At 43.5% G+C, this 15,972-nt stretch overlaps 1 protein-coding gene across 1 annotated transcript in view; it reads left to right on the top strand.

Annotated features, from left to right (window-relative positions):
- Positions 1–15,972, top strand: part of CALCR (calcitonin receptor) — a 177,812-nt gene that overhangs the window by 148,527 nt on the left and 13,313 nt on the right. The window contains exons 8-11 of the mRNA XM_075495530.1: positions 3,246–3,399; positions 8,488–8,548; positions 8,651–8,717; positions 11,536–11,754. Coding sequence (XP_075351645.1) covers positions 3,246–3,399; positions 8,488–8,548; positions 8,651–8,717; positions 11,536–11,754 — 501 coding nt within the window. The remainder of the gene's footprint in view (positions 1–3,245; positions 3,400–8,487; positions 8,549–8,650; positions 8,718–11,535; positions 11,755–15,972) is intronic.

The following is a 15,972-nucleotide window of genomic DNA, read 5'->3' as shown; positions in this document are numbered from 1 at the left end:
CTACTGCATCACTTAGCCACAGATGAAATGTGCTGCATTTGTTGGCTCATCCAAAGCAAAGACTGATTTTTGCTGTAGTTTGATTAATATGAATTTAACATAATTCATCTCAACGCATTGTTGTGCTTAAACTCTTTATGCTAACTTTTTCAGGTTCATTCTCAAATTAATGTGATACGGATCTAAGTGCTAATCAGACCCATCCTTCATGCTTTGCCAATGGTATTCTTACTTCTTTAACTTACTGCATAGGAAGTTATTAAATTCCTCAAAAGAGTCATGAGCTGTATGCGTGGCCATTGCTGTAAAAGATAGGTGTATGATTTCATTTTTAAAGCCACAAGTGATAGTTCACATGGAGGGTACAAGAAAGAAAGAAATATTGAGGAAATTAAGTAAATGAAGTTTAGGTATGTAGTTCTCAGGCAGCGTGCTTTCTATGTTTGCATTTGTTTGAGCTACAGATAAAAGTTCCAGCAAAGACTGGAAGTTCTTAGTTCAAATGGAAGGTATGTTCGGTCGGTCTCTGCTCAGAGGGTCGGTGAACAGTGCAAACAGCTGGCAAAGAGAAGCAAGGATACTCCGTAGTTGTCTCCCTTTCAGTTTGGTGATATGAAACGGTGAAAGCATGAAGTTAAAATGACAAGTTTGAGAACATACCGTGGATTTTGTTGCAGAACTCACCAGCTGTGCTCTGCTCCCCTCCAGCTGCTGGGCTGCAGCACGAGACCATTCCCAGCGCCCCAGCAGCTGGATGAAAGCTGGGGTGACTTTGGCACTGGCAGGAGCAAGACCAGCCTGCGTGCAACGTGCAGGCACCCCAAGTCACTCCCACCAGAGCCATCAGGGAAACGACGCCTCGAGCTCCTGAGTCACAGAATCACAGAATCACAGAATCATATAGGTTGGAAAAGACCTTTAAGATCATCAAGTCCAACCATAAACCTAACACTGCCAAAACCACCACTACACCATGTCTCTAAGCACCTCATCCAAACGTCCTTTAAATACCTCCAGGGATGGTGGCTCAACCACTTCCCTGGGCAGCCTGTTCCAATGCTTGATAACCCTCTCGGTGAAGAAAAATTTCCTAATATCCAGTCTAAACCTCCCCTGGCGCAACTTGAGGCCATTTCCTCTTGTCCTATCACTTGTTACTTGGGAGAAGAGACCGACCCCTACCTCTCTACAACCTCCTTTCAGGTAGTTGTAGAGAGCAATAAGGTCTCCCCTCAGCCTCCTTTTCTCCAGGCTAAACAGTCCCAGCTCCCTCAGCCGCTCCTCATAAGACTTCTGCTCCAAGAGTCGACCCCCTGACCTGCAGCTCCTCTGAGGAGATCCCCACAGGAGAGCACGGGGCTGGACCAGCCCGAACCTGGGATGCGGCGGATTTTATCAAACTTGTCTGGAAAACTGCTGCGATGGCTCAGAAAGTTTGCTGATTTTTTATAGGCTGGGGTAGCTGGCTGATGTCAGGGAGGGTGCCACCTGAATGTGTCTGCAGCCTTTGGGAAGCGCCTGTCAATCAAGGCAGCCCTTGTGGGGAGGGGTGATTGATAAGGGGAGAATGGAGAAAGGCCAGCTGCCAGCTGGGGGGCTGCGTCCCGCACAGGCGAGGGAACAAGGCAAGAAATGTATTAACCCAGACCTGTGCAAAACAGCCCAAGGATGATTTAAGAACCTTAATGAACGCATTTGCCAACAGAAAAAGGAGCAAATACTTCTTCTTCTTTTTTCTTTTTTCTTTTTTTTTTTTTTAACCTTTTCAAACCACTGTACAACCCTTTTTTGGCATCCTTTGCAAGAACTGTTCAGACGCGGTGTGGAAAAAAGCTGTGACTGTCTGCTCTGCCCCGTGCAGTGAGCAGAAAAAATGAACCACCAAAAATAAAAATCAGTCCTTCAAGTTAATCCTGTCAGGATCCTACATCCTAAGCTATCAATAAACCTATATTTTCATGAGCACCAAGCTGCACTGTAAATACTGAAACAGAACTAAATGCACATGTTCAGGCAATTGCTTTGGGAATGTTTCTCAGCAGCAGAAGGTGGTGCACTGGATGGCTAACAGGCTTTTCTGGTTCAGGGGGGCAGGCTGAGTCCCCCAGACGGACGCAGAATGCGCAGTCCTCTACCTGTTGAACTGCCCAAATGTCTCTTTAAAGAGACAAGTAAAACCTAAAGACAGCTCTTACAGCCCAGGTAGTCAGCTTGGAAAACTTCTGCAGAAGTTAAGGGGAAGGAGTATTTTCCTGTGGCCGCAGATGACGACTGTCACTGTGCCATTGCTTCTGTGTCCTCGGATTGCCGAGGAGCACGTGGTGCTCCCCCAGGAGCGGTGGGTCTCTGCCAGCACAGCAATGCCCTCCCACTCCTCCTGGCCCTGCTGGGTGCTGGTGGCATGGAAGCACATGTGGAAGAGCTCATTGCCCTCTCTGAGGAGGTGGATGGACATGAGATCCTCTCAGAAGAGGAACAGCATTGTCCCGCACCAGCTGGCTCTCTGGTAGCGGACAGGACACACTTCCTTCCACCATCTGCCCACCGTTTCCCAGCATCTCAAAGCCATAGGCTCTTGTCAAGGTCTATGTCGGCAGCCTCATCTGAACCACAGGCAGGAGCGACTTCCCAACTTCGACGACTCCGTTTAGCTCCATGTGTCACTTCCTTGTTATTTGGACAAAATGAAGTAAAGCTGTCTTCTCACAAAGAGGCGAAGTCAGTATCCCCAGTACCCTACCAAAAAAAAAAATCTCTACTGCCAACAGCACTTGCCCTTCCCAAAGGAGCAAGTTCAGAGCTGGGTGCAGTTTAAAGAGTGAGTGACTCCGTCTCAGATGGGAGAGCTGAACAAACCTTAGAAAAGTTTGATCAAAAGTAAAAGAAATCACCCAAACTGGAGCTGTAAGTTACCATCTTCTTCACAGCCTTTCTTGTACATCTAAAGCAAGTTGCTTGTTTCAGTTCTAAAAAACATCAGATTTTGAAGGGGATTTTTGTTATGTGGTACTTTTTGGAGTGCTGTCATCATACGTTTTTTCTACTTTGTGAGGGCTGTTTGTTCCATTCATCTCATTTATAAAAGTTTAAAATTCCCGTCACTGATAGGCGCTGAACAAACCCAGCAAGAGCTGGGGATTTTTGTTCCACTTTGCTTTCTTATAGCCTAGCAGTAACATTTGTCTTTGCCTGCTTAAATGCAAAATGCTGGTCGAGTGTGTGACATTATCTCATCTGTCTCACAGGTAAGCTGCAAAGTGCTGCAATTCTTTCATCAGTACATGTTGGGCTGCAACTACTTCTGGATGCTCTGCGAAGGCATTTATCTTCACACGTTGATTGTGGTTGCAGTGTTTGCTGAAGAGCAGCGTTTGCACTGGTATTACCTCTTGGGCTGGGGTATGTATGTTATAATTTGTAGCAAGATGGTGAATTCTTTCAGATGTTTGAATTCTTCTAGCACTTGTACACCTGAATTGTATCTATACCACTAGATCATAGCTTAAGATTGAGTTCTTGGGTCCTAAATTTGAGTGCATTTATTTGGATGGGCCTAGAGACTTACAATAATCAGCAGGAGTCAGTATCCATTATTTGCCGCATCTTGGGATTTGCTGAAAGAAATGCTTAAGTTTTGTTAAGCAAAGCTTTGGAAGAGAAATAGATTTCTATCCAAACACATCTCTTTTCTGAACAAAAGTTGTCTATTTTTGTCACTTTATATGCAAAAATCTTAATCTGTGACAATACCTATAAAAGTCTATTTTTTCTGGAATGAAGAAGAGGAAAAATCAGTATCTGTGTCTCCCAAAGTGAAAAAACACAGCATGCAGAAAGAGGAACCAGAATTTATCTGGAAGTGAATCCAGTATCAGATATATTTTGGCAGATGTTGTTTTAAAGGAGAAGATTCAATTTTACCTACACAGGAGCAGATAATGGCTCTGCTGTCAGGGCTGATTTTGTCCAACAACGGTGATGTCTAAAGCTTTTCAGAGAAACATACAGGTGTCAATAAGCAAATCTCAATTATATTCCATGAGAGAGGTTTCAAACCCGTACACTGTGGATGCAAACTATATGTAGTCACACGCATATTGCCCAAGGAACCATGACTAGGTCTGGTCCTTCATCTCCAAATATGCAGATCTCTTCTGTTTTCACTAAGGGATCCCTTGCCTTTTAATTACTAGCAACAGCAGATATTTATCCTTTGGACCGTCTGGTCCAATAAAAGGCCATATAAATACAACCGATATATTACAGTGAATTGCAGTCTCTTTCACATTTAAGTCACTATTGTAAATCCAGTCCACATCAGCATTGACAGAAAATCATTATCAAGAGCTTTTTCCCAGTTTGGGAACCATGAATCTCTGGCCTCATTCCAGTTTCTCGCGAGCCAGTCCCCATATCTTGAAACCACTGGTGCAGCTAGGCAGCAAATGATGGACCTTTATCCATCGTCCCACTGCACTTAGGGATGTTCACTTGTATTCATCTCTTGCAATCCAAGTCTGAAGCAGATAGAATTTACTCTTTATTTTCCATCCTCTTCGGAGACGTTATACTTGTTCAACATTATTTCATTTACAGCAGGAAAAGAAAAAATAACCCTACTGCTTAAACACAGAAAAATTAGGAATGAATTAGATCAGAGAAAAATGACCCAGTTCTGAATGTGCTGACTTTAAAACTGACTTTAACCACTAGTTAGGCATCCAATGTCAGGTCCTAAATAGGCAGTAACAGCAAAGTGGAAAGTTGTTCTTCCCCTATTTGGATTTTCATTTAAGACCCTGGTAACTTACTTTCCTCTTACGGTATAAGACTTAGTGCTCTCTGGATACCTGCATTAGATACATAGAAGATTAGCATGATTTTCTAGTTTATATGGATTGTAGTGCCAGATGATGGTTTCCAGGCATGTAAGAACTCATCTTCTTTTCTTTTTTTATGAGAATGCCATCATGCACTCTTTTTTCTTATGAGAATAGCATCTTTTCTGAGAAGAGAGGGACTTGTTGTGCTCTTGGAATTAAAAGTATGTGGAACATCATCAGCTCTTAAATGAAGACAACTTTCTTGAAGAACCCTAAATTGAGTCAAGGTTTCTGAATTTTGTCAATCCAAATAGCTGAGCCCTCTTGGAGCAAGCAACTGTGCTATCACCAAGTTTTCATAGTTCAGAATATTTGAATATACAAAGCCGGATAGGCCTCTGCTTTTGAAATGGCAGCCCTACATGAAGAGTCATTTTAAATGTTTCTTTCCAGATAAAGCTTTTTCCATTTTCATGTGTTGCAGCATGAGCCTTCCCAAAATAGTGCCATTCCATATCCAATTATACAAGAGGAAAATAGTCATAAACATTTTTTTTCAGGTGACATTCAATTTAGGCAGTGCAATTTAATGCAACCGGGACAGCTAGCCTGTAGTGAAAGATTAAGAGCTAACTGGAATATTGCTGAGAACAGCCCTAGCATCATGGTGGGTAATTCAGTGAAGTCATCTGATAAGATACTCATCAGTATCTGCAGCACTGCCCAAAAAATAAATAGAGTGGTGGCTGTGGTAATAGGATGATGATATCTTGAGAAGGAAAAGGTTAATAAATATGGGCACGACTCTTGACTCTGAAGTCTGCAGTCTTTTTATTGAAACTAGATGAATACTGCCACAAAAAAGTAATCATTAGCACCTCCTAACTAAGGTAGAAATCATTAATAGCAAAATGATCCAATTAGGACTATCTGGCCACCCCTTATGTTTGCATAAATCAGTGTAATTCCACGGATTCCAGAAGCAGTAGTCACACAGTCTAACTTTAAACATCCGGCTATGTTAATCAATGGAGAGAGATACATTTCTCCAAAGGCCAATGAAGAGCAACGAGAGGAGGTTGTGCTCTGAATTACAGTTCAAAAGATCAAGGTAAATGTACAACACAAGATGAAGTTACTCATTATTTATTGTTATAACTAATCCCTATGCTAGAAGATCTAGATTATTTTATTCGGAAAAATCACTAATGACATTTCTAAAATAGCTTTATAAGACAAATAAAAATCCGAGCAAATATAAAACACTTCTACAAAAGGTTTGAGATGATTGAATGGAACCTGACATGGACAGATGTATTTCAAGGCTGATGCCTTCAGGTGACCCCCTTCTCTGGGAGCTGCTGCTGGGGATGTCATTTCTCATTTGTTATTGTTTCACTGGGTCTTGCCCTTATGCAGGGCAAGAAAACAGTATCAGATGCGTGCATCCAGCTACAGTCCACTCTGTCTGGCTGCTTCAGGCAGCTTCATCCACATAAAAGTGAAAAGGGAATCATTTATTTGGACAGTGCTGAAACAGAGTGCCTTCCAAATTCAACTGGAAATACAATTAAGCATAATTGGCAGTTTGTGCCATAAAGGACCTGGCGTGACCTAAAGGGATATGTCATACCTTTTCCTGGGATGGCTGGGGTAAGACCTTTTCTACGTTACTCACTGCTCACCACGTGTTGGTGGGACCCCTGGAGTGATACATGTTGTACCACCAAGACCCAACAGACCTTGGTGCTCCACTTCTCATTAACTCTCTGCCTTTACAAGAGAAGAGCAACATCTAGCCCTAGAAGAGCCCATCCAGGCTGCAACTGGAAATTTGAGCCGTAGACAGTCATGAGCTTCTTGCCCTGTAACTGACTAATGAAAACTTTCCGTCGCGTTCTTAAGATTTGCTTGTGAGTTTGTTGAGCCAAATATTCTAGGCTAATGCATTTAGCAGAAGAAACAAGGTCCCTTGGCATCATGTGGACATTCTACTCGTGATACTCCAGGCCAGAGCTTTCAGATGAATTTTTGCTATTACAGAAAGGCCCTGTAAAAATTGCACTTCAAACTGTCTGTCAACAAAACTGGCCCAGACTTGCTTCATTTCCAAATCAAAAGGATTTTCTCAAGCTGTCAATCCCATAAGCTCACCCTGAGGTTGGAAGCTCCTTTATTTCTGTCCTGAGCTTTTTGTTGTTCTACCATGCATCATCACCCAAAAAAGGCATTCTGCAGCTAGAGGCCAAATAATAATTTTCTAACAATATATAAAGGAGAAGGCAATCCAGTTTGTTCTCCCACAGCTGCATTGTCCTCCCAAGGTAAACTGCAGTAAGAACTTTTTTCAGCAGTAGAGTAAGTAGCTGTTGCTTAAAGATGTCTGGAGACATCAGAGTGTCCTATTTATATACTTTTTTGACCTTATTCTCACTCCAGCATTGGCTGGCCTGTGCTCTGAGGTAAGACTTCCCCAGAATTTGGCTAAGGATTCTCTGTCTCTTCCAAAAGTGTTTAGGAAATCACTAACACCTGAAGAAACAAGGAGCCATGTTCTTCCCTCTGTGACTAATCAGCAGGACATTGTCACACATTTTTAATTATAATTATAGAATATCCAAAGCTCAGAAGAAATGTCCACGGTTTATAGGGAACAGGCAGCAGTAACACCAAAGGTGCCCACAGAGCTCTCTGCACAGGACAGACAAGGCAGCAGACCATCTCCCCACTGGCCAGCTGTCTGTACGTGCAAGGTTGCACAAACTGGGGTCAGTATCATAGTGCAGGCTGCCCAGTTCCAGGTTTCTAGCCTATTGGAGAGGGACACAACATACAAGCAGGCTGAAGGGAGGTAGACAGGAGTGGACCAGATTGTCACTCTTAATGTCAGGCTGGAAACACAAATTTGAGGCTTCCAAATTTGTTAAGCATGGCACGTTCCCAAGCCTTTGGCCCGGTGCAAATTTGCTCCCGTCAGCTCCCTGTCAGAGCAGTGGCCTCCCCTGAGGCTTCACAGATAAGTCAGGAGATGTGGATTTATGGTATCCACAGCTCCACTCCCTGCTGAGATAAAGCTGCATGGGGTGGGCTTGGCTGCACAGAGGCTGGGAACCCGCAGAAGAGACCACAAATCCCCCTCCCCCAAAAAACCTCCTGGCTCCAAACATTTTCTCTTGCCATAAGCTCCAAAAGAGCAGCTCCTCGCTCTGTTGTTTATTGCTCCGTAATCTGCTATGCAAGTTAATGTGCCTCTCTCTTGCTCAACAGTGATTTACATGGTTTTAACAAGTGTCCCTCATTTCCCGAGGGAATACTCCCCTGAGAACCGAATGATCCCTGCGTCCTTCCCACACTGCCTGCTCACACCCTTCCCTGTGCAAGCCGCAGCAGCACAGGGGAGCCTGGCAGCAGCTTTGCGACGCCCCAGGAGAGCACGGCCCGTGGGCTTTGCTTCTCCTTTTGGCTTGCCTTAAACGTTATTCCCTTTTGCATCTCACCATTGAGTAACGCTAGGGCGCTGAGTGCGATGGGTTTGCAGTTCTTTCCGGAAAGCTGTGATTTCACATACATGTACTTTGTGGCCAAGAGACGACTTAGTGTGTGTAACACATGAAATTCAAGCTAAAAAAATACCAAGACTGATCTATAGCTTTAATCATTTCAGGGTTCCCTTTAGTGCCAGCATCTATTCATGCTGTTGCAAGAGCCAGATACTTCAATGACAAGTGAGTAACGTGCCTGTTTTTGAAGGAACTTAGCATTATTTAACTCTGTAATACATTTTATTTGAGTTAATAATAAATTTTAATGGTGTATTTCCCCTCCAGCTGCTGGATGAGTGTTGACACGCACTTGCTCTATATTGTTCATGGACCTGTAATGGCAGCTTTATTGGTAAGAATATTATTTGCTATCAACAGTTTAATAATTATTTTAGAAATGCTGCTAACCTGTACAGAATAGAAGTTTCTGTACTTTAAGTATTTTGGTCAAAACTCAGAAGTAGCTAGAAGTTTTCTCTACCCAGTGTTACAAGGTTCTCAATACTTTTCAAAAACAAGTCCTGTAAAGGGACTTCCCAGTAAAGAATCAGATTTTGAGGCAAACAGAATCACTGCTTTTGAAAATCAGGGCGGTCACTCTCTCCCAGCGAAACCTATTTGTGACAAATGTACTGCATTTATGTGACATTAATGAGGCATTTAGCTATGCCTTAGCTGGGGTGAGCTGAGTGCAGGCTCAGCACGAGTTTTACTGGTCACTGAACTGGTATGGTCCAAAGGTAGGGAGCTAAACTAGCTCCCTAGGGAAGGGACTGGACTGGGCTCTCTGAGTAGGAGGACAAGATTCAAAGTGCAGCTCGGCAATATGTATACATATAGCATCTTGTATGCCGGTGGTGCTGTTTGGCACCCTGACCTTCCTGAAAGGTACAGAAAGGGTTCTCTTCGACCCAAGCCCCAAGCTCTCCTCAGTGTGTCACCCAAGATGCACTTACAGCTTTTGAGCTGCCTCTTGCTTGCAAAAGTCTGCATGGACGTACCTGCAGTAATTACGTTGGAGATCAAACAGTAGGGTGGTGAATACTGGGAACACCTTTGAATAAAGAAACAACTTTCCGTCTAATAGCTGAAAAACCTGAAAATCTTTCTACCCTTTCTTGAGAAGCAGTCTTGCACATCAGCAATGTGAAGAAGCCCATTCCTCCCTGCCATATAGATAGTCTGCTGTTCCCATAGAATCGCATCTATTGTGGGTTTACTGGTGCGATCTTGATTGCTTCTGCTGTTGTAATGCCAACTTCTAGAAGAGGCCATTGAACCTTTATTTTTATCACCATGCTCCAAGTCTGTACATCTTAGCCACAAAGAAAAAAGGAGAGACTTTTTTTATGGGAAAAGAGCAACCTTTAACTGTTTTCCAAATAATAATGATTTCTGGCTTGTGCTTATGCCATTTCCAGTCTTAATTTTCTTGTGAGGAGCTGAGGATTTTTACCTTTATAAAGTCTTTTTCCCACTTTTCATCATTACTTCCAGAAATTCTAAAAGTGAAGTTTAAGCAGAGTGAATGAAGTCAGAGTAGGATGGAGAATAAGGTTTAGATTTAATGCTGAATGGGACCTCAGAAGTAATTTATTATTCCTTTATTCCAGTAGAGCACAAATGTAAAACAGTTGAAAGGTCTCTCAGTAGGTAAGAAATGATGAAATGCTTTACCACAGCTTGCTGATTCATGTTTTATTGTTCTGAAAGATTCAACTGAAATTTCCCATATGTCTATGGAATTTGGGCTATTAAAATATCTATGTAAGTCATGCAACTTACATACTTATTTTTAAAAAATCATCTGAAAAACAGTTCATTGAAGTTCTGAAGCATAGGTGCCTGATATTACTGTAACAGAGTGGAAAAGAGTGATCTGGGTACACTGGAGAGAGAGAAGGTCTGTGATACCTAAGGTTTCCACAGGGTACCACTGGGCTCATTATCAGCCTGGGTCTGCCCTCCCTGTTCCTCTGCAGGCTCTCAGCATGTCCCCCAAGGAGCTCTCTCTGAAGCCAGGGTCAAGAGCAGGTTTCTGTATGCCGAGCACCCACAGCTGGAATCAGACTTCCAGAAATCACAGAATCACAGAATCACAGAATCGTATAGGTTGGAAAAGACCTTTAAGATCATCGAGTCCAACCGTAAACCTAACACTGCCAAGACCACCACTACACCATGTCTCTAAGCACCTCATCCAAACGTCCTTTAAATACCTCCAGGGATGGCGACTCAACCACTTCCCTGGGCAGCCTGTTCCAATGCTTGATAACCCTTTCAGTGAAGAAAAATTTCCTAATCTCCAATCTAAACTTCCCCTGGCGCAACTTGAGGCCATTTCCTCTCATCCTATCACTTGTTACCTGGGAGAAGAGACCGACCCCCACCTCTCTACAACCTCCTTTCAGGTAGTTGACTGAGGAGGTGAGATGCTGAGCTACTCGGCATCGCTGACTGTAAGGGTCAGGGGCAAAACTTTCTGAAGTGCCTGGCGTTTCTGCCCCGAGCCAGCAAGTGTTGACTTTTACCTGTGGGTAGAGTACCAAGGTGTCCATGCAGTCTGGTGGAGGCGAGGGGTAGCCTAGGTTTTTCTCAAGAGCAGCCTTGCCCCCCTGCTTGTACACAAACCTGAAGCATTGGCCCATGTAAGCTGGAGCACATTCCTCAGAGAAATTGTGTGCCCCCATAGGTCCCATACACCCAGGGACATGCTGGGGTTTGTCTCACCTGGCTGCAGACAACTCCAGTGCAGACTGAAGCAGGATACCTAGGTGACCTTCAGACTCAGAAGAGAGACATGGTTACTCCTAGGGGACAATTTGTCCATCCTGTTTAAACTTTAGACATAAAAATGAGATTAATTGTTCCCTGGACATCCTAAATTTGCCCACATCAGTGTCAAAACAGCCAGTGCTTCCTAGAACTGATCCCTGCCTGCCTGAAACATCCGTGCAGGCTTCCTAAGGGAAGTGTGTAGAGCAGCTTAACATCTCTTTTCTGAAGACATTCAAGGTACTTTCCAAGGCCTGACTCCTAAGAAGCTGCCCAGTATGAGCTATGATAAAGCTAGAAAGTTACATTTTACTGCCATATATGTGCTCTGTATTTTTATTTTGAATGTCTGTTTAATTTGAATGCTTTCACCTATAATGGCTTTGCTTTTGCAGGTCAATTTTTTCTTTTTGCTTAACATTGTCCGAGTTTTGGTGACAAAGCTAAGAGATACCCACCGTGCTGAGTCCAACATGTATATGAAAGCTGTCAGAGCCACTTTAATCCTGGTGCCCTTACTAGGAATTCAGTTTGTTATTATTCCCTGGAGACCGGAAAACCGACTTGCTGGAGAAATATATGATTACATCATGCATATATTAATGCATTACCAGGTATGTTATTGTTGTGGTTTAGCTTCAGTCGGCAACGAAGCCCCACACAGCCGCTCCCTCACCCTCCGCCCCCAGTGGGGTGGGGGAGAGACTCGGAAGAGCAAAAGTAAAAAAGCTTGTGGGTAGAGATAAGAACAGTTTAATAATTTATAATAATAATAATAATAATAATAATAATAATAATAATAATAATGAATTGTAATGAAAATGAAAACAACAAGAGAGAAAGAGAGAGGAACAAAACCCAGGAAAAATAAAACAAGTGATGCAACCGCTCACCACCCACCGACTGATGCCCAGCCCGTCCCCAAGCAGCGATCGCTGCCCCCCAGCCAACTCCCCCCAGTTTCTATACTGAGCCTGACGCCATATGGTATGGAATAGCCCTTTGGCCAGTTGGGGTCAGCTGTCCTGGCTGTGCCCCCTCCCAGCTTCTTGTGCCCCTGGCAGAGCATGGGAAGCTGAAAAGTCCTTGACCAGTGTAAACACCGCTTAGCAACAGCCAAAACATCAGCGTGTTACCAACATTATTCTCATCCTAAATCCAAAACCCAGCACTATGCCAGCTACTAGGAAGAAAATTAACTCCATCCCAGCCAAAACCAGGACAGTTATATAGTAGCAACTTCAGCTTAGGTGAGGTGCTTGCTGTTAAGTTAATTTAGCCAAAGATGCTGTTGCCAGTTGTTTTGCCCTGAAACTGAGCATGACCGTGGTTTTGCGATTCTTTTCCAACCACTTTCACATTATTGGATTATCTGCCTTTGCACGAGTAGCACTGCTGCATAAAGAACAACCACAAGATAGGGGAAACAATGAAAAATGTAGCAAAAATGATCAGGTGGCACTATTTCTAAACTAAGGAGAGAAAACAGATCACAGAGGGCTTTTGTGTTCCAATACAATGTCTGTTGGAGTGCTCAAATTGACTGAAACTGGTGCTGTGAGGTTAATATTAAAATTAGCTGTGTATGCAAACTGTTGTACAGAGGGAATGCCGACACAGAGAAGAAAAGACTGAGACAATGAAGCTTCATTTAGGAGTTAAAATTCCATTATTAAGCAGTTTAAATTAAAATATGACTGACATTTTGATTTCATAAATGCTTTGAAAATACAGCATCATTCAGTAAGTCTGGTTTGTTTTCTTTTGAAAACAAAACAAAACAAACCTAAATGACTTTAAATGCTTGCTTATCTGGTTTACTGACTAATATATCCAGTCCTATATTGACTAGGAAAGGCAGATTTCTAATGTGTTTGTGAATAGTGGTCAACATGGGTGAGTATAGTGACCTACTTCTTGTTTTCTTTCATACAGAAGCTAAATGCAGAAATTATTTTAATGTCGTAGTAAGAAAACAGCTTTAAAAAAAAAATCAGTGGTGCCTTTTCCTTAAGTGAAGTGACAAATAATGCTACCAAAATCTATGCATCCTGTCATCTTAGATTATATTTTCTGCTTATCGCCCTCATCCCTTCAAAACTGTGGGTGTGCATGCTACTGCATGCGTAGAATAACTGAAGTTATAGGTCTGTTTTTGCAGTGTATGCCATCTTATATTACAGTTCTACTTAAAGGGAATGAGAGTCTGTTTCTTCTGTTGTTACCTGTATTGTCACTTCTTCGGTCTCAAGGGCTATATAGGAATACCTCCAAATCCGTTTTCTGGTGACAAGTTGCTTACAGTTTTAGCAAGTTAGGATAAGATAGAGTGTTACAATAATCATTTTACTCTTAAAACATCTTTCAAATCCTGTGAGGTTGTCGGAGAATTACAAAAAGAATGTTAATCATCTTAATTAACAGTCCTAATTATGATCATTATGCAATAGAAAGTCACCAAACCGAGGTTAAAATGGACCCAGAAACAAAACCAAAGTATCGTGAAACTGTTGTACCGATGGATGGGATCAGGTGAGGGAGGGATCCAAAGAGGCAAAGTTTCATCTCCAGTGGGTTCCTTCTGCCCTTGTCCCAGTCATCGGGAATGGGTGTCTCTCCATAGCTCGTTGGTCCCGATCGCCCCCTGCCAATACGTTTCGTTCCTTTTCAGCAGTGGGGATGGTGCTGGGGACGTCAGCGTGGGCACACGGCGGGGGCTGCCCGTGCCCCCCTGCCGCTGTGCCGAGAGGCCACCGGGCATGCCGAGGGGTGACAGCCCTGGGCGGGCTGCCCCGAGCCAGGCCAGCAGTGCAGACCTCGCAGAAGGGCTCTTGACACCTCTGCAATATAATCTCAGTGAGCTTCCTGCAATGTAATCTCCAGTGTGCCGGCATGTAAAATTTGGCCTTTGGGGAGGGCTATGCAGTTGTCCTGCTAACTGCAGCCGACTGTGATGCCCCCTTTTCTACTTAGAGCGGATTTTTAATTGTATTCTAAAATAAACTTTCTTAATCCTTTCCCAAACATTTCTTGTATGCATATTTAAGATAGCCAGCTATATAATCACTCCTCTGGTGTTCATTTTCTTCTAGGATTGATTACGTAATTAGCAGATATTGTATTCGCTTGTGTAACGGCTATATTTCCCCGCTAGCTATTGCACTCTCATAAACCGCAGCGCAGCCTGCCTCTCCATAAACTAGCAGCGCTCTATTAGTTTTTGCATCCCGTGGCATGTCAATCATATACAAGCAGGCATCATGGGTGCAATTATGATTTTTTGGGGTGGAAAATATAATACATTCTCCATTTCTGCACTGGGTAAACGATTAATTTTTTATGCCTTTTTTAGAACAGAAAGAGAGACAGTTTTTCAACAGCACATCACTGCTTTAAGTGAGCACGATGGTTTGATATATTAGTTACATCGTCCGTGTACAGAGAAATGGTGCAAACAAGCACTGCAGTCTATTGTAAAAATCGGAAGATTGAAGATGATGAATGGGAAAGAATTTGTTCCCACAATAAACCGTGTAATGGTATTTCTTTCAGAGAACGGTTTTCCCAGCTGAAAAACAACATGTCGAGATGTTACGTGCTGGCTTTACTCTGCTGAAGTCACTTTTGAATTACAGAAGCCAGTCTGGTTTTGAATTGTCCTGCTTTTTTTGCAGTACTATCATTAATGCTCACCATTTTAAGCAGAAGTGTTTTTTCGAGTATGACTATATGAGCAATTCACTCTGTATGTCTACCTCCCCTGTATCAGCTTGTGTCTGTTTCAGCACATAGACCAGATTCTTCTTAACAGATCTGTAGAGTAGATGTATAAATGATAAAAAAATTGAAGACTGGCTTTTGTGCTGCAGATCTGAATGCATGTACTTTTCCAGCCCAGCCAGCCAGCCTCCCGTCGATCCTGTAAAAGTAGAGATTAGTATCTCTCCTCACCATCACCAATGTCTCCAGACTGAGCTCTTCAGTCTCCAGACTGTGCTAAAATAAAGATTGCACCAGGCAAAAGAAAAATATTTCAACCCTTAAGTGGAATCACTTATGCACAGAATGGGATGCTGTAGGTGCATTGCTGAACACGCAGTTAGCTTATTAAACAGAGCTCCTAAAGTAAGCACCACAAAGCAAACGTTTGCACCCCAGAAGAGTCAGTGAGTTGCAGATTTTCCTAGGTGATCGGACTTCCAAAAGCCTGTTAGATGATGCTGAAAGCACATGGAAGAGGCAGTCTTCTGCGGGTGTAAAGCATTACGGTACAGGGTGCGCTGGCTCCTTGCACACCTCTGGCCTGAAAACACATCTGTCACTCACAAGCCTGAAAAGTCCCATCGTGCTGCCCAGTGAAGATGAAATGGTACACCTGGGCAAAGAGGGTGCCTCCTGCGAAGGAGAGCCGCAGCAGCAGCCCTGTTTCCTGCCTGTAACTGCACTCAGGTCTCTGCAGTGAGAGAGGGCAGGAGGGATGTGGCTCATGCCTCACAACCCGCCGAGGCCCCCTGCTCCTCTGCTGGCCCTGGGGCTGCCACTGCCACTTCCCCCATCCCGGGAACCACTCAACATCTTTTGAGGGGTCCCAGGCTGCAAAGAGAACTGGCTGCTGCGCTCCTGTCAGAGGCTCTGCTACCAGCAAGCACATCCCATTTTCCCAGCTTCTGATCTCTGATGTTGGTCCATGGCAGAGGCCACACAAGGAAAAAGGAAGAGTAGAAAAATGCAATAACCCCATGATACATCAGTTGGTTGCACATATAGACCCCCCCACCACCACCAGATGCTCTCAAACAAGCCCAGGGATTAACACAGTCCTGCTTGCAAGC

Source organism: Mycteria americana, chromosome 2 (assembly GCF_035582795.1).
Source record: "Mycteria americana isolate JAX WOST 10 ecotype Jacksonville Zoo and Gardens chromosome 2, USCA_MyAme_1.0, whole genome shotgun sequence".
Lineage (NCBI taxonomy): Eukaryota > Metazoa > Chordata > Aves > Ciconiiformes > Ciconiidae > Mycteria > Mycteria americana.
The sequence above is the reverse complement of the archived record's forward strand: the minus strand, read 5'-3'. Positions and strand labels throughout refer to the sequence as shown.